The sequence below is a fragment of the Terrapene carolina genome, unplaced genomic scaffold, assembly GCF_002925995.2.
Source record: "Terrapene carolina triunguis isolate 2854851 unplaced genomic scaffold, T_m_triunguis-2.0 Scaffold69, whole genome shotgun sequence".
NCBI classification, from domain to species: Eukaryota; Metazoa; Chordata; order Testudines; family Emydidae; genus Terrapene; species Terrapene triunguis.
The window spans coordinates 9,636,305-9,658,718 of NW_020664420.1; the positions used below are offsets into that span (position 1 = coordinate 9,636,305).

General features: G+C 40.7%; 1 protein-coding gene across 1 annotated transcript in view; it reads right to left on the reverse strand.

The window, feature by feature from the left end:
- Positions 1 to 22,414, reverse strand: part of MYO5B (myosin VB) — a 379,086-nt gene that overhangs the window by 109,757 nt on the left and 246,915 nt on the right. Inside the window, exons 13-17 of the mRNA XM_026649314.2 lie at positions 21,097 to 21,219; positions 19,309 to 19,392; positions 10,192 to 10,344; positions 8,877 to 8,974; positions 1,412 to 1,498 (exon numbers count right to left, since the gene is read on the reverse strand). Coding sequence (XP_026505099.1) covers positions 1,412 to 1,498; positions 8,877 to 8,974; positions 10,192 to 10,344; positions 19,309 to 19,392; positions 21,097 to 21,219 — 545 coding nt within the window. The remainder of the gene's footprint in view (positions 1 to 1,411; positions 1,499 to 8,876; positions 8,975 to 10,191; positions 10,345 to 19,308; positions 19,393 to 21,096; positions 21,220 to 22,414) is intronic.

Genomic DNA, 22,414 nt, shown 5'->3' on the forward strand with positions numbered 1-22,414 from the left:
AATTTAGGCATCCTCGTTTTACCAGTAGCTGATATAGATCCCTTTATGGAAAAGTCTTAGAGAATTTAATAGGGTGGAGCCAATAGTTAGGGTTACACCACCTATAATTCTAGAGAAGGGATGTACATTTCTATTACATTCTACAGCATGCTTCTGAAGTTTCATAGAAAAGATACAATTTTTTCCTCAATTTCTACAGGATTTTTCCATAAAGATCCATCTGAATGAACTAGAGCAGACAGCAGGCCTTCCTGTTTTAAGTATTTGTTTGTCCAAAGGTGTGGCGGGAATTCCTTCTGGATGTCAGAAAGCACCAGGAAGATTAAATAATTGGCAGTGCTGCTAGTATAAGAGCTGGCATAAATTCTCAGTATCTATTTCTTGCTGCTTATAAGCATGCAAGGGAGGAGAGTGAATTTTCAGGCAGCACATTTCTCCAAAAGGACAGTGACAGGGCGTTGAACATCCCAGTTAATTGACTATTTTGGAAGCATATTTATAAGTCCTTTGTTCCATATAAAAAGGCTGATCGCTACGCTGACATTAACACAAAACTGCTCAGCAATAAAGCAGACCTGAGGCATTTTCAACATTATTTGCCCTTGTCATCTTCAGGCCTGATTTAGAGTTTCAGCTTTTGAATTTACTGGGCTCTAAAATATCATTTGAAGCTCAAATCTTATCAGTGAAGCTCAAATTACCTCCCACCTTTCTTCCTTTATTTTTATGCAAAACGTTTGATGCCTGATATTCTTATGATATGTGGACTATAACAATGGTTTAAAAGATTCATTCCCTCCATGTGCATACACTGAAACAAACATCTACATTTTTTGGCAGCAATTGCTATTATAGCAGGTGTCTGAAGCCTGAAAACAAAACAATACATGTAGGCCCTGTGGGGACCTTTTCTAGAGTGAGCTTTGGTGGCTGTGGGGGGAATCCTTCCTTATAGGCAACATTTACTTCTGAACAAGAATAACACGTTTAGAACTTTAACCAGCCTGGGAAAAACACCATTATTATTTCTTGTTGTCCATCTCCATATGGGATCAAATCCAGATTCCTATCAATTTCTTACTATCCACACACAGCATTGTTGGAGATTTTATCGTTCATGGTTCCTTGCTAATTAACATCACCATGTGAAATTATTTCTCAGTGCCAGGTGGAAAGCACCAAGTGTAACTCTGAGCTCAATAAACAGAACATACTCTATGGCTGGTTTATATTTCAGCTTGTGGCTTGACAATGAACTTCTCAGAATTGAAGATTTCAGGAGCTGGTGGGATTTTTGTAAAACAAACATCTTTTTGAAAGAAAACACGGCTTTTTCCCCCTCCAGGTGCCAAATTCACTGAATGAAGCATGTGACATAGTATAACACCAGGTGTCTTTGGCAGTACCGTACCTGGATGGATAGCCAGCTGCACTGATACGGATGGTCTCCAACACACCACAGGCTCTTAACTGCTGGACTGCTCTCTTTGGATCAAATCTGCAATTACACGTTATGATGATACAGATGAGCACAGTTTCCCACTCCATGCACAAACTGAAAAGAAACCTAGCAGCAGAGTATCCGGAGGCAATGACAAGAATATTTACATTGGCAACCTTTCCAATACAGCTGGGTTTCATTTCTGCTTATATACACAGCACGTACAGAAAGAAACTCAGCCATTTACGTTCTCCTGCATGTTGGGAGAGCTCAATTTGCTGTAGCCTGGAACTCCTTGATTGGAATTCTTTGAGCAGGTGGATTAACCTGTGACTTATGCAGCACCGTTAAAGGTTTTCAGGAGAAAGAGCTGAGTTGCTGGCTAACAGAAAGATAGACATCACTGGGCAGAAAGAAGGATGTCATGACTGCACCACAGCATAACCTATGATAAACAGTACAAGGTGCTTTTCTGCATAGCCAGAAAACCCATTCATTTGAGGTCTATAAGATGCTACATTTGTAACAACCGTGTAATAAGGTTCTGCTGTAAAGGACAATGAAATTCTTAGGGAAGACAACACCAACTTCAATATGAAAAAACTTTCTATACAATCAATACTATTACAACTAATACCAAACAAAGTAATGATTAGATCCCACTTAACTGGCTTTGGAAACCATATGAATTTAATGTGGTTTAGGAACTTTAATCTTCGTTCCAATGGAACTTTGCTATCTTAGACGGCACAGAGCCATATTCTATTCTGGTTCTGGGCACTGAACCCACATTGAGATCAGCCGGTGTTCATACAGAACAAGCATAGTAGACAGAGTCCATTTTCCACACCATGTGCACACGGAGGTCCTGATTCTCCACTCTTTGGCACCAGACACTGCATTTCAATGGGACTGCCCTGGGGTAAAACAGGTGCAATAGAGCAGAGATTCATAGATTCCAAGGTCAGAATGCACAATTGTGATCATCTAGTCTGACCTCCTGTATATCACAGGCCATAGAACTTCCCCAAAATAATTCCTAGCGCACATCTAGAAAAACATCTCATCTTGATTAAAAATTGTCAGTGATGAATAATGCACCACAACCCCGGTAAGTTGTTCCAGTAGTTAATTACCCCCACTGTTAAAAACATTTCACCTTATTTCAAATCTGAATTTGTCTAGCTTCAACTCCCAGACATTGGATCATATTGTATAGATTTGTCTGCTAGACTAATGCGCCCATTATTAAATATTTGTTCCCCATATAGGTATTTACAGACTGTAATCAAGTCACTCCTTACCCTTCTCTTTGTTAAACTAAATAGATGGAGCTCCTCAAGTCTATCGCTATGAGGCATGTTTTCTAATCATGTAAGCATTCTTGGGGCTCTTCTCCAAATCCTCTCCAATTTGTTAACATCTTTCTGGACTTGTGCGACCAAACTGCACACAGTATTCCTCAAGATTCCCATTTATGCATCCAAGGATTGCATTACTCCTTTTGGCCAGAGTGTCACCCTGGGAGTTTGTGTTCAGCTGATTATCTATCACAATCCCCAAACCGTTTTCAGAGTGTCTGCTTCCCAGGATAGAGTCCCTCATCCTATATGTATGACCCACGTTCTTTGCTCATAGATGTATACATTTAGCCACATTAAAAACGCATATTGTTTGCTTGCGCCCAGATTACCAAGCGATTATTATCATTCTGTATCAGTGACCTGTCCTCTATTATTTACTAGTCCCCCAATTTGTGTGTCATCTGCAAACTTCATCAGTGATGATTTTTTGTTTTCTTCAAGTTAATTGATAAAAAAAATATTAAATAAAGTAGGGCCAAGAACTGATCCCTGCGAGACCTAGAAACAAACCCGCTCAGTGATGATCCCTCATTTACAATTACATTTTGACACCTATCAGTTAGCCATCTTTTAATCTGTTTAATGTGTGCCATGTTAATTTTAGATCATTTTTCTCTTTTAATCAAAATATTGTGTGGTACCAAGTCAAATGCCTTACAGATGTCTATGTCTATTACATCAACATTGTTAACTTTATCAACCAAACTTGTAATCTCATCAACAAAAGATATCAAGTTTGTTGACAGGACCTATTTTCAATAAACCTGTGTTGATTGGCATTAATTATATTACCCTCCTTTAACTCTATATTGAGTAAGTCTTGTATCTGCAGCTCCATTATTTGCCTGGAATCAATGTCAGACTGACAGACCTGTAATTATCCAGGTCATCCCGTTTACCCTTTTTAAATATTGGCACATCAGCTGCTTTCTTCCAGTCTTCTAGAACTTCCCCAGTTCTCCAAGTACCTATTTAAGTACCTAAATGTGGATTTAGGAACTTAACTTTAGGCTCATACTTATTGAAGATCAACATTAAATGGTCCAGGGAGGCCCTAAGCCATCTCTTTTAAAACTCTTGGATGCAAGTTATCTCGACCTGCTGATGTAAAAGGGTCTAATTTTAATAGCTGCTGTTTAACATCCTCCTGAGATACCAGTGGAATGGAAAGAGTGTTTTCATCATCATACGTGATGACTACATCATCCGCTTTTTCCCAAATGCAAATTTTTCCAAATTCAGAAACAGCCCCATAATTCTCAGCACCATTAGTACCACGAATTGCCACATTCTGGCCCAGTAAGGTACTTGGATTGGAAACAATCCATACACTATTTTGATGGTCAACCTTACAGAGACATACAGATGCCTCTGGGTAGCATCTGTTTATTTCAGGCACTACCCTAACTGTGTGTGGTAAGGTGACACTGCTCATCAAGGGGAGAACAGGTCCCTATATGTATGTTGGGATTCTGAATGTCCCTAATGTTTCAATCTGGAGATCAAGAATTCATGAACAATTTTTAAATTGCTCAACTGTGCTAGAGCAGTGTAAGAAATATACCTCTGCTATTTTCCTCATTTTTAAACTCAGCAGTGCTGTCAAGTCCACACCGAGTTATCCATTATAATACCAACAAGAAAAAGAGCAGAAGTTTAACCTGTCACTCACTCCAGACAGGAATCCAAGGGGGTACAATTTTAATAATAATAAATAATAGCAATGTTAGCAACTTTCATCCTGGAGGATCCCAAAGCAATTTATGCTGTATATAAAGAGATCTCTCTGAAATGCAGCCACCTGCTCTAAACCAGTCACCTTGCAGGTGGAACATAGCAATCAGTCTTCACCCGTAACACTATTCAGCATAAGAAGAGTCAAATAACCTCTCCAACTAAACTATACAGGGAACTTTGTGTCAGTAGATTCTCTTCTGCAGACTAAACAATATAAGATTGAGGAGGGATTTGATAGCTGCTTTCAACTACCTGAGAGGGGGTTCCAAAGAGGATTGATCTAGACTGTTCTCAGTGATACCAGATGACAGAACAAGAAGCAATGTTCTCGAGTTGCAGTGGGAGAGGTTTAGATTGGATATTAGGAAAAACTTTTTTACTAGGAGAGTGGTGAAGCACTGGAATGGGTTACCTAGGGAGGTGGTGGAATCTCCTTCCTTAGAGGTTTTTAAGGTCAGGCTTGACAAAGCCCTGGCTGGGATGATTTAGTTGGGGATTGGTCTTGCTTTGAGCAGGGGGTTGGACTAGATGACCTCCTGAGCTCCCTTCCAACCCTGATATTCTATGATTCTATGATATTCACTCAAAATAACATTTGGCCAAGTTACTTGAGTTAACTCTCTCTTCTCTAGCAAAAAAATGCTCTGGGGTCTATGACGTCAAGAACTTGGCATTCCAATCTCAACGTTAAGCAACTTTCAGTATGATGTAAGGTAGGAGTTACGAACACAACTCCTGGGTGTAGCTACTTGGAATTGTAGTTGTAACCACTCTTTACATTTCACTACACTAAAAATAAATATCTACATGAATAAAAGATCACACAGATGAGGCTGTTACCACTTTAGCTGGATCAATGAATAACTAAAAATTAAGGAAATAATAATAATAAATTTACCACTCACTTTTTCTTGACTTGGGAGGCAGAAAGGTCTAGTGGATTGAACATGGCCTGGGACCAGGAGCTATAATTCATGAGTTCTGCCATGGACTCAATGTATGCTCTTAAGCAAGTCAATTAGGCCAAAATTTTCAGAAGAGCTTAAACTAGCCATCTAAGTCCATATTTAGGCACCTAAACAAGTGGCCTGAGCACCCAGCAATTTCCACTGAAATCAAAAGTGTTCCATGGAGGAAGTCATTGGGAGCTTGAAAATGAGGCTACCTATTTAAGTACCTAAATGTGGATTTAGGAACTTAACTTTAGGCTCATACTTTTGAAAATCATTGCCTTAACCTTCCTTTGCCTCAATTTCTTCATTTATAAATCACACATACAATTGCTTGCTTATCTAACCCGAATGTTGGGAAAAACGGAGTTAACATTTGTATAGCACTTTGAAAATAGAAAGGATACGATTTTCAGACTTGAAGCCAATGGGTCTATGGCTGCTCAGCAACGCTGAAATTCAGTCTACGTTTGTTTAGGTGCTTAAATAAGAATTTAGAAGGGAAACATTCAAAGGCACAAATAAGAGCTAGATGCCCAACTTCCATTTGTGCCTTTGAAAATTTCCTCCTAGTTGATTAACGTTAAACACAATGGTTTGAAAATTTTGGCTGAAGTAGTAAGCATTATTCTTATGGTGAGGCAGCTTCTTTCGTGCTGGAAATCTGACACTCAAGTGTTTGATTCCTGAGCTAATGTTCAATAAACTAGATTTGTAGGGGAAAAACATTAAAAATACTGAATTCTGAATGTCTCATTTTAGGAAAAAGTCAAAAAAATTGTATCTATTGATATAAGGAGGCTTAAGAAAATGTTCCTCTTTGAATAAAAGGTTCATGTTCTTATGCCGAATTATGAAAATAATCACAGTGCTATAAAAATCACATTTTAATGGCACTGCCCTACCCCAGCACTAGCATTCCACTGAATTGTTTCCTCTAGCATGGCACAGCTGAAATGTGAACTGCAGTATCTTTATCATTTTGTCTGATACGAGCAGGATTTTTTAGAGAGCAAATTGGTTTAATTTAAGTGATGCCGAAGACTAAAGTTGTTTAAGCTGGTGGCAATAAGGCTTAATACTAGTTAGGATTCCTGGATCACCAGTACCAGACAAGTAGACTCCTCTGAGGAAGGGTGGAGATACTGATCTCTAGCAAGGGGATAGTGATGTGAATAAGCCTGAACCAGTGTTTTCCAGTTGACAAACAGGGAGTGCAACATCAACCATCCCACCCTAGAGTATTTTCTTGTCGTGCCTGCTATTTTCAGGATACGATGTACACAATGGACATACGGACACCTGCACTGCAAACGAGATTCATGTGCGCTTCAGGCTGGAAGAGTAATTCTTGGATCTACTTTGGTTTGCCCTTTGTTTTGAAAACTTCAGTTTGGCAACTCCGCTGTTGCCTGTTAGGAAGCATTACATCAAACCATGCCTAGGGACATGCCTAGAGAGACTATAACAGCCAGTCACACTTGCATGCCTGCAACTTGTTTCAGTTTTGCACCTGTGATGTGTAGGTACAATTGATGTCATTTAGAATTTGATGATTAGTTACTTGACCACACCTTAACACTATTTATAAATGGGCATCAGTTGTACCCTGAATACTTGGGGGGAAATTGGAATGCAAAATTGAAGGTGAAAAATTGAATACTCAGCTAAGGCTGGGCTGAAAATTGAGCCATGTGGACAGATAAGTCTCACAGCTCTCTGATTGGAAAGACCAGATCATTTCACCTTGGAGACTACTTTGCTTCCACTCTCCGGGGTTAGAAAATACTTCCATGACATAATCATACAGGTAACATAATCTGTTTGGCATTTGCCAGTGTAGGTGTATGGTATGCCATTTTGTAGATACAAATTAACTACAAGATTTTAAAATTGGCTCTGAGTGGCAGTTGTGTTAGAATAAAACCGGACTTGTGGAATTATATATCACATCAGCAAACAAATGTTCGTTTCTTATCGCTCTGATACTATAGGAGACCTTGAAGTTATTAATAGGATTGTATAAGCACATAGAACTACTCCATCATGGTTTTCTACTGTCTCCAACACCAGCCTATAGCAGGCCCTTTAAAAGGACCCAATGTTGCTCCCTTTTAGGTGTCTTCTAATCAATGGCAAAATGCCACTGACTTAAATAGAACAGAATTGGGCCTAAATACATTCTTCCAAATGGTAATACAGAAAAGTTGCATCCGCTCACTATAATTATTTGTCCATCTTATTTAAAATACGTGTGTACTCCTCGTAACTACTGTGGGAGGTCAGGTCATTGCCTCAATCAAAATTCTATCACTCACACAATTGGAACAACAAGGAGTCTGGTGGCACCTTAAAGACTAACAGATTTATTTGGGCATAAGCTTTCATGGGTAAAAAAGAAGTGAGGTTTTTACCCACAAAAGCTTATGCCCAAATAAATCTGTTAGTCTTTAAGGTGCCACCAGACTCCTTGTTGTTTTTGTAGATACAGACTAACACGGCTACCCCCGATACTTGACAATTGGAACACTGTATCAGCTGATATGAATCATGTTTTTGGACTTCTATTAAAACAAATATGTAAAAGGAACAAAAAATACCCAACGCACAAACGAAGTGCTTTCAATGGAAATTTAAGGAAGTAAGCCACAATAGTTGCTTATCCTTGTCTTTTCATTTCTCTCCGTCTGCTATTATTCATTGTCTATCACTGTATCTGTGCAATTTAACTCTAATGTGTTGTGAGCTTCTAAGATATAATTTGATCAGACACTATTGCAAAAGCAATAGTACTGCATCGTATTGTATTGTGATACTGTATGTGGTTAGTCTGGGTCAGTGTAGCAGTAGCAGAGTATATTTGCTAGTGTGCGCTGCATTTTTCTCCCATTCTATAGCACTTGGAGAATACCACACTTCTAATATGTTCGACCAGTAAAACAAAATAAAGCATGAAGCATATTTTCAATCATAATGACTTCAATCAACAGGGGACACTGATTATGGGACAACAGTTCTTAGAATGATATGAGTTACAGAATTTGAAATTCTTAACTTTAACTAGCCATGCAACAAATTCCAAGCGCTTATACTACATGCTGTAGTATAAACCCCTATGATAGTAATGCCAGTAAACTAGTAATAGTCTTTCAGGACCCACCAGTAATTCGGTGTACACCCTCAAAACTCCTGTTGAAATCAGCGGGGCTTGAGGGAGATCAAATGCTTAGAGCACATTTTAGAAGAACCATTTTGTAAAAGGACTTGTCACTTTTAAGAGGAATGGAACTCCAAATATTTTAATGTAGAGAGACTTTTCAGCCCCTTTTACTATGAAGTGCTACAGCAGCTAGATATGTTGGCTTATCTTAAAGTGGAACTTACTTGAATGGGAGTTTCTCATCATTTGGCTTGATGCAGCGCACGTAGTGTGGAGTGGTAGCATTCAGCGTCTCCATCAATAAATGCAAGGAGTTTCGGAACTGAAAGAGACCAGAACAACAACAACAAAATAATCCATTAATCTTTAAGTGGTGGGGAGGGAAGGGGTGAATTTGGAATGTTGAAACTCTAAATTAGGCCTGAAGATGATAAGGGCAAATTTGGAGTATATTCTAAATCAAAGACAAAAGATTACTTTACAAGCAGACATCAGTGATAAGTGGAAGCCTGAACCAGCCTATGGGTATGAAAATAATATGAATTAACATATAAACCCAGATTGTACTCTAGAACTCTTGGTTCTACACAAACAAACACAAAAGCTACATCAAAGCAATGTTGTAGGACAATACCAAGGGACAATTTTGTGGTTTGAGGCATCATCACTTCAACTGAGATGTTAAAGGATCCTTTCTATCTATCTTTGGTAGTTCTACAGAGAGAAGCAAAAAGTATCACTGGCTCTTTAAGAGAGAGCAAGGTACACTCAAGGTTTAACACCAGTATTTTCAATAAAACATGTTCCAATGAGTCCTGCACCACCCTTTGTGCTCCTTATTCCATGTCTCAATCATGGCCTATCAAGACTACTGAAGTCAACTCTTTTATGGTCTTCCTAAATCCCTCCTCTCTAAACTTCAGGGGGAAAGCCAGATTATTCAGTCCACTCCAATAAGCAGGCCTATCTTAAACTCTCCCTCATCATCTTTCACTCTCAGTGGCTTCTTCGTAATCTCTGCATCAAATTCAATATGTCCTCCTGCCTTCAGGATTCTATTTATGACCCTGACTTCACCTTCCCTCTCTAATCTCACACTCATCTATTCCTTTGACTGCTCATTCTGCTCATCTCTTTTTGCTTTCTCTCTGTCCAGTTCCCTTTACTCTGCACAACTGGAGGTTGCTTGTCTATTTGTGTCTCTCCATCTTTGAAACGCTCCTCCTATCACTGGCATGTTGAGCCAGTTTCTCTTTTTCTACCACTTTTTTTCTCCTCTGTATCTTATGGCTGACCCACATGGTAAATAGTTTTGTGACCCAACATCCGAAAGACACCGCAGTGCATCGTAACTTTAAATTATTGCTGTAATATCCAAGGCTGAGCGTCTACTATCGTTGACTATTACAAATAACTGCCCCACGTACTATGGTCACTACACTACTTTTTACTTCATTACTTTGCAAAGGACTTGGGAAGAACTAGAGAAGGAAAATTGCTATGTAAAGGACTAGGCTTTAAATCCAGTGAAGACTTTACCTGGTGCCCCACGGTTTTCTTGTGCTCTTTGTTGGCAGCTTTCACAGCTGGTCTGGCAGAACGGACGCTGATTTTGGGGGCAGCTCCCTTTATGTTAGGAGTAGCAGGCACAGAATCCTTTTCATCTTGAAATAAGTCAGCTACCATTTGATACTAAGAGGGAGACAGGAAGACCGTAAGCATCTATACCATCTATTATGTTTACCAGAGGAATTGCACCCCGAGTCACATTGTAGCGAAGACAATTTGCAGGTGTTCTCAACCTAAACTTCTAAAACTGGGCCTGAGTTACAGGTGAGAAAAGGGCAACCAAACAACATGTCCAGGATTAAAAAATCTTGAATGTGCATAAACAGTGCCAGATAGGGCCATCGGGTATTTTGTTATGTAGGTTATCTGATGAGGACTTTCATTTTTGTTAAAAGACCTATCTGAACGGCTGTGGCATTTAAAGCAGAAATGCTGTTCAAAGCACAGGGATCAGTGAGAGAAAGGACAATGTTCAGTTCATACCACAAACCTCAATGGCATTGTTACTGTACAGTCTGCTAGGAAACAAGTCCAGCTGCTGGTATCTTAAGGGATTCATCTAGCGCTACCTGATATAAAACTTGCTCAACATTCTGTTCTCAGAAGGGAATGGGAGAGTTCTGCTACTGTTTAAAATGTCTCCTCAACAACAGTGACTATTCCTCCCTTTCAAGAAAGTCGTTCAGTTCTTCATGCAGCAAGAAACGCTGTCAGAATAATGTTCCAGTGCTGTCAGTGACTCACGGCATATTGCTTGCCATTTCACTCACTAAAATAGAGCCTGATTTGTAAGACAGACGGAAGCTTGCTGGTTCTGGGATTTCAAAGCCAGTCTTGTTTGTCAACCCAATCAGATCAAATTGGCACCCACCACCCCAATTTCTTGAATTTCACCATTTACAAACAGTAACAACAAAAAGACAAGGACAGACCGAGACCCATTCTGCTGCTACTGAACCTCCTCTTTCAACTCTTTGAAACTAAACCAGATGCTCTAAAAGCCTTGTGCCTTTGGCCATATAGCAGCACCATCCGTGTCTAACACAAAAAAGGAGCAAACGTGAAAGTTTTACAAAGCCAGGTAAAATGGGCCAGCATCTTCAAATTTCGATTAGGTTAAACACCTCCAGTACATACGGGCACGTAAATAAGCCTGGCCAGTTTTTTAGATGTGCTGAGGTCCCGCCTGTCTCATTCAAATCCAGTTACATATCTATTTATTCAGCTTTCCCCTTCAAACTAGATCTACATTTAAGTTATGGGTGTCTGAACGGAAAATATATATATACAGTATCTTTTATTCTTTGCTGTTCTTTACTATGGCCTGATGTGCAGACTACTAAAGTAAACTGCAGTATGATTCAACTGTTCAACCAGACATTAGTTAGCAAGGAAATGGAATTCCACCTCGACTCAAGTGCCCCAGGGTGTGGGAGGGGGTCAACGCACACAGTATGCTGACTAAGCGTGGTATAAGAACCTATGTAGACTAGAACAGAACAGACCGCAGCCTTGTGGTGCTTATGATGTGGCATGCACAGCAGATGAGTGTTTAGAGAGAAAGCATGGTAAACAGGAAAGCCCTGCACAAACCCACGTACTTACTTGTTATGCAGCCCCAGAAAGGTCTTGTGGCAAGGGGTGAGGGCACTACCTGGTCCCCCTACAAACAAGGGGTTAACCTGGGCTCCGTTTTTCCTTTCACCTTGCACAGGTGCTCAGGGGAAGGATTATAAATTGGCTGTTTGAGAGAGAGTGGGAAACTGCCTTAGGACCCACACCAGGGTTATAGAACTGGGTTAATCCTAGGTTGGGGGGGTTTAATGTTACTGATCCTCTCCCCACACTTTAGGCTAACTTGGTTGGATTTCTGATTATCCTTTGGAGGAATTCCTTGCTGACTCCTTGGGAGGGTTTGTTTCTGCTGTGTCTGTCCTCCACGGGACATGCCTGCAGTGGTGAAAGATTATCAGATTCATTTGTACCGGCAGTCCTTGGCCAGGAACTACAACTCTTTAAAGGGGAAGACATTCCAATCCTCAGTTCCTGTACCTATAGTAAAAAATAGGGTCATTTCCGGCTTCACTAGATACCTGGATATTTATTTGCCCAGCCTGGTAGCATAGCAGTCTAAATCCCACAAAGGAAATCAATCGGTTTACATTACATTATCATTTTGCTTAAGACAGCACACCCTGGGGGGTTGGCTTTATGCTTATGGGTTTTTATTTTAATCTCAGCAGCCCATAGCCCACGCGTCTCCTACCTCCAGTAACATGCCAAATGAAGGCTAGCAACTTCTTTAGCTAAGTGTCTCCTTCTGCTTCACACAGGCACCCTGACAGCTGTTTTATTTTCACAGAACTGTAATATCCCGTGCGCTTTGACTATTACAAAAATGGGATGTTTGGGTGGTAGGCGCTTGCAGCTGGAGACCAACCAACAGATTTCAGTTTGGTAGCTTACCTGACAATGCAATGCAATGCCATACAGTCATTTCAAGTTCTAAAATAGCTTCGTAGCACGCAGTTGTCAGTGTTTTTTTCATTGAATCATCTACCTGATTGACATTAACATCAAAGTAGGCACTCTAATGTTGAGGATGGTTAGTAAGTGCATGCCCCAATCTAGGCAGCAGATCCTCAGTTGGTGTAAATATTCAGAGCTCCACTGAAATCAATGGAGCTACAGAAGTTGGCATCCCTAGATGTTTTAAGTTTGTAAGTTCCTTTCTTTGAGTCTTACAGTGCTGAGCATGCTCTTGGCACTTAATAACGATAGTGAATTGTTATATTCTGTCTTAACAGCATATGCTCATGCTTTTGATCTATGATAAAACCAGTTCTCTCTGCTTTGAGTCATCTCTTTACTTTGTTTTGATACTATAGGGCTGCTGAAAACTAATTAACTGCTTCATAAGTCTTTTGCTGTCTGATTGGCCACAATAATTGCCTTCCAATGACTGTAATGCAATTTCACCTTGGCGGGAGTTCTTCAACAAGGATCTGTTTTCTGAAGTGAAGGTGCGTAAGCACTCGTGGTGTTCATTTCTGGGGTTCCCCCCCATTCCTAATACCATATTATGTATACTGGCCTGATCCTGCCCCACTGAAGTTTGGCTACTGACTTCAGAAAGAGTCAGATCAGCACAGAACTTTTTTTCTGCACATGTCAGTTTTGCTCATGTCTGTGTCCCCCTTTCCCGGCTCACAGAGGATGCTAGGTATAACATTACTACCACTAATGGAGATTTTCCTTTGTTTCACAGGGAAAGGGGCCTGCATTTTTGAAGCAGGAGGCCCAGATTGATATTTCCATTTATGACTGAAGTCCACATCGTGATTGTGTGAGAAACAGCTGATAAAAATAAGATCTATGTTGCCACTGAATCAATATCACATGATACTGAAAATGCAGCATTTTGGAGGCTTAGCTAAGGGCATGACTTCACTAGCAACGTTAAAGCCACGTTTAACGTGGCTGTGTAGTTGCGGCACCAGCGCTGGGAGAGCTCTTCCAGTGCTATAAAAAAACCACCTCTACGAGGGGAGCATATATGAGCTGAAACTTGCAGCGCTGTAAAGTGGCAGTGTAGACAAGACCTAAAACAAAGCAACCGCTGTACTGTACGCAGATGCACACAAATGCATATAAACTAGTTATAGACCGCCACATAAGTGTAAAGATATTTAAAGAAGAACACTCAGCTACAGCAGGTAGTGCGGCTAACAAGAATGCGAAGTGAAAATAAAATCTCTTTGCCTCTCCCCCACAGAATAAGATGCAGGGTCACGTTAGCTGCAGAACGCAGACAGCCAATGCAAAGTGCTGATAAAGGGTGTCTTTAGACAGCCAGTTCAAAGAAAGGAGTTACACCACCTTGCACATCACATCTACATTTGGCCCTGTGAAATTAAATTATGAAGAAAGAATCAGGGAGAGGGAAAATATCTTGGTAATAAACCCAGAACAAGGTAATAAACCCACAACTCAGGTTGTGCCATACTAAATGAGTGAACTGTAGGTGACAGATCTGTATCCATGGTTCAGGGCTGCTCTAATAAACTATCCCAAATTAACTGCAGTTCCCCTCCTCAACTGCAGCGTGAATGTAAGGGTTACAGGAAAATCCAACAGAAACCTTCCAGACACTGTCACCGCTGCAGGATTGCTCATGACAGCATGCAGGGAACTGGCTGAAGAATTCATGCAGCGTCAATTTCCTACCGATTACCTGGAGTTTTTAATAAGCTCTAATCATAGAGGTTTTTCAACGTAAATTGTGCAGGCTTCCTGAGGACATGGAGCTTTTAATTTTGAACATTATTAAAGCCCACTTCCACAGTCATTAGACCAGAAATTGCCCACGTGGACAAGAAAATTGCACACCTCGGCATTTTCATATGAATCTATCATTGCTCACCAGAGCAAACTGCTGACAATGCTCAATTAGTTTCCCGTTCTGAATCTAGCTATATTTATATCCGTATTAAAACTCCTGCTTAAAGTCCCCCCAAGAAATGCTTTCACTCGTCTCCCCTCTTGTCATGTTCTTGCTCATTTGTTGTGGTTTTGGAGGTCAATGGTATCCCTGCTAGTTCTTAAACCAAAGGAGAAAGGCATGACAAGGCTCCTGGGAAATAAACCAGACTTGAATGGCCTCGCTCCATAGCTAATGGGACATTGAACAGACTGCAGGAAACAGATAACACTGTGTAAATGGCAGGTTAATTTCACTTCATTGAGAGGCTTCAGATGAATGGAAAGAAAAAGCCAACAGAGACAAAAGCGGCCTACAGCTGAACAGGCAACACAGATGTCTGTTTGCAAGGTTAAGAATCATAGATTATTAGGGTTGGAAGGGACCTCAAGAGATCATCTAGTCCAACCCCCTGCTGAAAGCAGGATCAATCCCCAACTAAATCCCCAAATGGCCCCCTCAAGGATTGAACTCACAACCCTAGGTTTAGCAGGGCAACGCTCAAACCACTGAGCTATCCCTCCCCCCGGAGGGAGGATTCAACAGTTAGCCATTTTAGGAATGACAGACAGGTTAACAAATGCTTGCTCTGATCTGGGCTTTACTGGTACAGGATTCTGCAGCATGGCTGCTCTTAGGACACCAAAGTGCACCTTCTTGTCGAATGAATATTGTACCGGCCCTGTGCATACACAGCACTAGTGCTCTGACTGATGTCAAGATTTTGTTCTCCGAGACTGCAATCTACACCCTGATTTTAGGACTTTCCAAGTCTCAGTTCAATAGCTGGACTTTGTAGAACTAGAGGACTGAGTTGGTAAAATGAAAAACAAAACAACAATAGGGTATTTTTAAGTTGTAGGATGAGAATAAATAGGATTGTGTACTGTAGGATTGGACTAGTTTACAAGAATTTTCCAATACCCTTATGGTTACCTCATTTTCTTAAAATCAGGGAGTCAAAGAAAAGACTGCCTTATTTGAATTCTTAATCAAAACTATTTGCGGAGGGGTTTGCATTCATTTAAAGATCCTAAGAGTGTGATACAAAATGAATAGATGAAATCCTATCAGGAGATACGAGCAAGTTACTGAGATCCACGACTGGGTTCTATTCCGGGCATTGCCACTAACTATCTGACTTAGGTCAAGTCATTTAGCCATTTGGTGCCTCAGTTTACCTATCTGTAATTAAATATCAATTAAATTAGAAGGGACTGAGCTGCAAAGTTTGACTCTGGTTCTGCCAAAATGTGGGTGTTTGGATCTGGGGTTCTGGTTCAGGTCCATCTCTTTTAATAAATATTTGTACAGTGCTTTGAGATTCTCAGATAAGCAACCTGTAAATGCTAAGTCCTATTATTGTCAAACTTGACTTTTTCAGCCAATCTCATTGAGACCTTAAAAAATTAAGTTACATTTGCTTCAAATGTAAAATTAATGAGGAGCTCTCAAATTTGGTAATTTCACTGATGCACATTAGAGCTTTCTTATCTATTTTTAACACATTTGCTAAAGATGTGGACACTCCACTCTGTTGGCACAGCTTGCATGCTCCAGAAGCCAATTTTTTCTGGTTCAAGAAACCCACCAAGTTTACAGCGTGCAAAGCTGATGGAGCCTGTAATCTTAAGAGGCCAAAGAGCCCTTTATCAAGGAACTTATTATTCAAAGTCAGATACTCCATTAGAATTGCTGGAACTGGGAGCCAGTGACTTTACAGGATACACAGCAGAGGAAGCTACAGGGGCAGATACCCTGTAACATTGGTGTGAGATTATAACATGCTGCAGCTTTTCTGCCTCCTTTTCCTTGACTCTCGGGTCAGTTTCTTTGGTCCATTGGTCCGCTTCCCATTTTTGATGGTCACAGTCCTTCTCTAGATTATCCATTTCCACCCTTTTGGTCCACTCTGCAACTTCCAACTTCTATAACTATCTCAGCTCGTTTGAATTGTGTGGCTGCCTAATTGAGGGCGATGTCTTGGCCCTCGTTTCCTTTAGCAAGTCTACTTATTTTTTACACTTCCTTTTGTTCTATCCTCACCCGAATAAACAAATAGAAAACAATAAAACCGTGACCTCTGACACTTTTTCTCAGTTTCGTCACTTGAGAATCACTTAAAACTAATCTTCCAGTGCTTAAAGTGTAAACTTCAGTTAAAATAGCAGGCTGGGTGTACATCCTGTCTGACAACACCATTGTAACACACTGCTGGGGATACCGAGAGCTGGGAGCCACAGCATTACCCCCATGACGCAGCAAGGGTGAGCTTTGCTGGAGATTACATTGTGTGTCAGCCCCCTGCCACACCAGTCTGTCTTCCTCATCAGCAAGCTCCTCCAGCCCAAACCTTGCCTAGCAGGTAACAATCAGTGAACTCCAGCCCCCAAGCTCCACAGAGAGGTTTCAGGTATTAACTTTGCTGCACTTTTAAAGATTCAGTACATTACAGCTTATTAACTTAACTGCAGTAAACACACTCTTCAAACACAGCATGGATTGATTTATAGTAAAAATAAAACAAGTTTATTAACAAAAGGACATTGGTTAAGTGACATCAAGTAGCAGAGATAAAAGTAGAAATGGTTACAAACATCTAAAATAGGGATGTAAAAGGTTAACCGGAAAACATAGTGTTACTGGTTAACCGCCTTAACCGTTAACCCCCACGGCGCCTAGCCAGAGCGGGCACCGCCCGGGCAGAGCAGGCCCAGCTATGATGCGTGGCCAGAGCAGGCGCCATCCCCAGCTGCATCGCCCGGCCAGAATGGCAGCGCCCGGCCGGAGCGCCCCAGCCGCAGTGCCCGACCAGAGCAACCCCAGCCCCAGCCGTACCGGCCAGATGGGCCCGAGCCACTTAAATGGTTTACCATTTAAATGACATATTTTTTAACCATTTAAACGGTTAACTTTTTAAATGGTATTTACATCCCTAATCTAAAAGTGAAGACGCATCTAAAACTTAAATCTAGCAAGATACAGTCTTTGTTCAAGATGGTTTCTCTCACCCCAATCTCTTTTCCAGCTTTTGCTGGCCAGCCTGGCCAGGACCCATCACAGAGATCAAATTGTTTGGTTTCTTTGTCTCCAAAGGTCAAGGAGAAAGATGAAGTCTCTCTCTCTCTCTCCCTTATTTCCTCAAAGGGATTGTCTTTGTCTTACAGGTCAGGAAGCCCACCTAGGGCTCAACTCAGCTCTGCTTGCTGTGTCCCCCAGGGAGTCAACCCCATGTCAATGTTCTCCTGTGATTTTACAATGCAAATGCCCTTCCTACAACCTCTGATGGAAATGAACAGTCCATTGTCCACGTCTCTGTTCACATCTGGCTTGGTTTGCTACTGGTTTGCCTTCTCCTTTATCTGGAAAAAACCTGTTTTGCCTCCTTTGTCTTTTTACAGTCTCTAGAACATAGTATCAGAGAGTATCCATAATTCCTAGTGTTACTAGAAACATTTCAGTGATATTAATAACCAGCATGTTGTTAGTCTTTTTTCCAATGACACATTACATGACACCTTTCAGATACAGATTATAACAGTAGTGAGTTAGGATACACTGAGCTGGTCTGACCAGCTGAACTCACTGCTAGATATCAGGGAGCCCCTTGCCTTCTAGCATTGGTATGCTCTTAGTGTCACAGAGATCAAAGAACTTTTTTGTTGTTCGCTGTAAACCTTCATGTATTATTTGTTAATGTTGCACATCGCAGCATATATGGGCTGTAGGGTTATGGGAGCTGTGACAATGTTTGGAATTTCTTGTACACTGATTCCTTGATATTTCTACGTTAATGCTATATTAACTCTAATTTTTTTGCATTTTTATTAAATAGAGTTATGAACATATAGCTTACATGGAAGCAACAACAGTAACTGTGGTATACTGCAGTGAAGTAAAAAGTAAATTCTTTTTCATCTACAAGCATTGCATTTATGGCCCAGGATAACAGGTTAAAAGAAGTGCTCTGCAATGCCACCTGCAACAGATGGGTTTAATTCCTGATCATGATCTTCTAATCTCTGGATCAGCCAAGGCTGGAGGTGCTTCAAAGACCGTGCACATAGTCCCAGGGTGGGAGAAGGGCAGGAAGGGAGAGAGAAAGAAAAGAAAGCTTCATTGTCATTGAGCAGTGACACTTCTTTGGAAGTGAAATCACTCCCATGTAGACATCCAGCACAAAACCCACGCATCACTTAAATCCTCAAAATAAGGATTAAGTGGTGCATATACCTTGGGCTGGCCCTCTGTACTGGGGTGATCTTCACCCTGACTGACTAAGGAGTAGGGTCAGCAGGTTGCAAAGAGGGTTCCCATCAAATCAAGTTGATTGAAAGATGGTGGTCATGATTTAGGACCTCAAGCATGGCAGGGGATATACAGCAGGGAGGAGATTGCGGGTTACATGAATGAAGAGAACACCTGGGTAAAATGACAGTTTAAGTTCACTTTTTACATTTACTTTTTATGTTTGCTCCTGACCGTGTAGACTGTACGAGCTTTTGCACACACTCCTGGGTGTTTTAAAATGAGCAGAGATATTGAAACAGTTTAGCAATGCCAACTTTGGTTTAATGTGGACTATTTTCCGACCCTTCTGCTCTTACCTTGCTGGCTTTCAGTATGTTGATCTGTTCTTCATATACAGTGTCCCTATTTTTCTCCAGAAATCCATCAGACTGATACTCCACCTACCACACAGAGCAATGGAGAAACGGAATGGTGGTTAAACCCCTTAGAATGCGTCTACACTGCAATTAAACACCCCTGGCTGGCAACCATTAACTGAGTTGGGCTCCCACGGCTTGGGCTGTAATATGGTAGTGTAGACATTAAGGCTCATGCAGGAGCCTGGGTTCTGGGACTCTCCCAACTCTGGGGTCCCAGCGCTCAGGCTCCAGCATTGCAATTGTATAGTCCTGCAGCCCAACTCCAATGGGCCCAAGTCAGCTGACTCGGGCCAGCTACAGGTGTTTAATTTCAGTATAGCCATATCCTCAGATTAGTCCACATATTGCAAGTCTCTTGCTGTAATCACGATGTGTAATCTCTCATGGTTTTAGCCTTCATATATATATTGCCATAAACTCATTTGAAAGGTGGTGCGTATGGCTGAATGAATGGGGGTAAAGTGTGAGGAAGGTCACACCAGTTTATCTTATTAATGTAAAATATTTGAGTGTACGATACAAGGCATTACACAAGACTTAATTCAAACACTGTACATTACCCAGTTAGTACCCCCTTCAGGATCCAATCCTGTTCCCACTAAAGTCAATGGCAAAACTTCCAGGACTCTACCATTCTTTGGAAGACCCATGCTAACATTCCTGGTAAGCCAGTGAATAACCACCCACACCTCAGTCTCAAAAGATCTTGAAGAGCTCTGTGCTAGGTCTCACCCAATCTCTCTTGCAAGTAAACTTTTTTGGAATTTAGAATCAGTTGTTTTTCAAGTAAGACCTGGCCAAAAAACACTGAATGAGTCTTCAAAAGTTTGAGTAAAACCTATTTTTTTCTAATTAAAAATTCAAGCAAATTTCTAACTGTCACAGATCACACATGCAGAATTTGAAATGGGAATATCTTCTTTTGGAAGATTTGGTGAGAATGTGCTTAAAATAAGGTGTATAATGGAACTCGAGCCCCAGGCTTAACTGTGAATAGTGCAATTCACTCTCAAGTTAGTATAAAGAGACTCAGACTTTATTAAGGACAATAGACAGTACTTGGCTGTAGCATGAGTGTCACATGACTCCTTTATGCTTACTCAGACCTGCTTTTGATTTCCATTTTAAACACAGAGACAGATACATGGGTAACTACAACCTCTTCACAGATTCTTCCCTGCTCTGAGCAATATCCGTCAAATCATGTTTTAAATAAAGCTTGAGACCATTACTGGATGTTACAAGCATCAGCCTCTAAGCTTTGGAAAAATCAAAAGTTAGAGTTTTCTCCCTCACAGAGGAGGGAAAATGGTCCCAGTTCCACTCATATCTTACACCTGTGAAACATGAGATTTTTTTGGCACGCAAGAAAATGTCCTTGTTTCAATCTTTCCTGGATGTAGCAACCTCTACTAATGTTAATCTGAGCAGCTCTCTGAAGGAGGTTTGTTTTGTTAAACCAGAAGACTCAACTATCCCGGATTAAAACTCAGTACAAAGTCTAAAGCTGAGATTTTAAGTGCTTACTAAGAGATTTGGATGCCCAATTAAAATAAAATGGCAATTTGGCATTCAGATACCTTAGGCAACTTGGAAAGTCATGGCCTAAATAGCTAAATGTGGTTTTAAAAAAAGCTAACTCCTAATGCAAACCCCTTCCATCCTGGGTATTCATCACAAACTCTTGTGTTTAATGTGCTGAGTGTTTAGTATACGCCCTGATACCTTATCTGCAAAGTGAACAACAATGAAGGAGGTATTGGACATTCGAGGTTTTTGGAAGTGCTGGCTGCTGGAATGTCTGTCATATAATTTCTGTGCCCAGTTCTGGTCAGTTCCTTTAGGAACCTACAAAAAACAAAAGGAGAGGAAGAAAAAAGTTTACAATTATATCACATGAACTCTCAAAGGCATTGATACTACACACCTTAATGGTTTCATTATTTTAAAAAAAATTTTAGCCCATGTCTTATAGCCTTTAGAAGGAACTGGACTCAGCAGAGGAAGATGGCTTGGCACCAGGTTTAGGGAAGTCAGCCCACACATAGCGGGCAGCATGGAAGATGCAGAATTCAAGGCTGGCATCACCAAAATACACTGCATAAGGGAGCACAAGGATGAGTTTATAGTAATAGGTATTAATTAAGAAACCAAAACCCTAAGTTATTCCTCCATCTGGATTTCTCAGTGTGTCCACAGATCTTCAGCTGGTAAAAGTCACCATACCTCCATAGAAGTCAATGGCACTCAACTGATCTACACCAACTGCAGATCTATATATAGATCTCAGACTGAGCTCTTTGGGGCAGGGACTAAGTCTGGATTCTGTACAGCTCCAAGACCATTGCTCAACAATGAATAATGTGAATTACATCAAGAGTGTTGCCATTTGTTGCATTTCTTAATATCTGAGAAACAAAACACGCCATCATCCCAATCTCTCTTTCAGTAACCCAGCTCTTGTTGGCCTGATTGCTGCACTGTCATAGAATATCAGGGTTGGAAGGGACCCCTCACCAGTGTTTTCATTCAATATTGATGCAAACATTCAAATGATTTACTCAGGGTAAGACATTTTGCTATCCCTACCAGCAAAAAAGCAGTAATATTCCTGTGCTTGGGCAAAGTTTATTAATTGCTCAGGACAGAAATTTAATCATTTTCAAAACAAAGGCAGCCTTTTGCAGCAAAATGACAAGTTTTTTGTTTGTGAAAACCTAAGACAAGATTCTAGATTTTCTTAATATGCTTACAAAACAGAGTGATTTGGTGAGAAGCTTTTCAAACTTTTAACTGTGTCATCAAAATACCTCAAATTTGATGAACTGTGGGACTAGGTGTCTATCCATCTATATTTGAATTTAAGAAAGACCTAACAGCTTCTTCACAGAATTTATTATAATATGTGAACTCAAAGAACTGCAACCCCCCTTGTGATGTGATCTCATCACGTTTAATGGCTAAGCAAGGTCAGTCCAGGAAAGTACTTCCATTCAGGGCCGGCTCCAGGGTTTTGGCCGCCCCAAGCAGCCAAAAAAAAAAT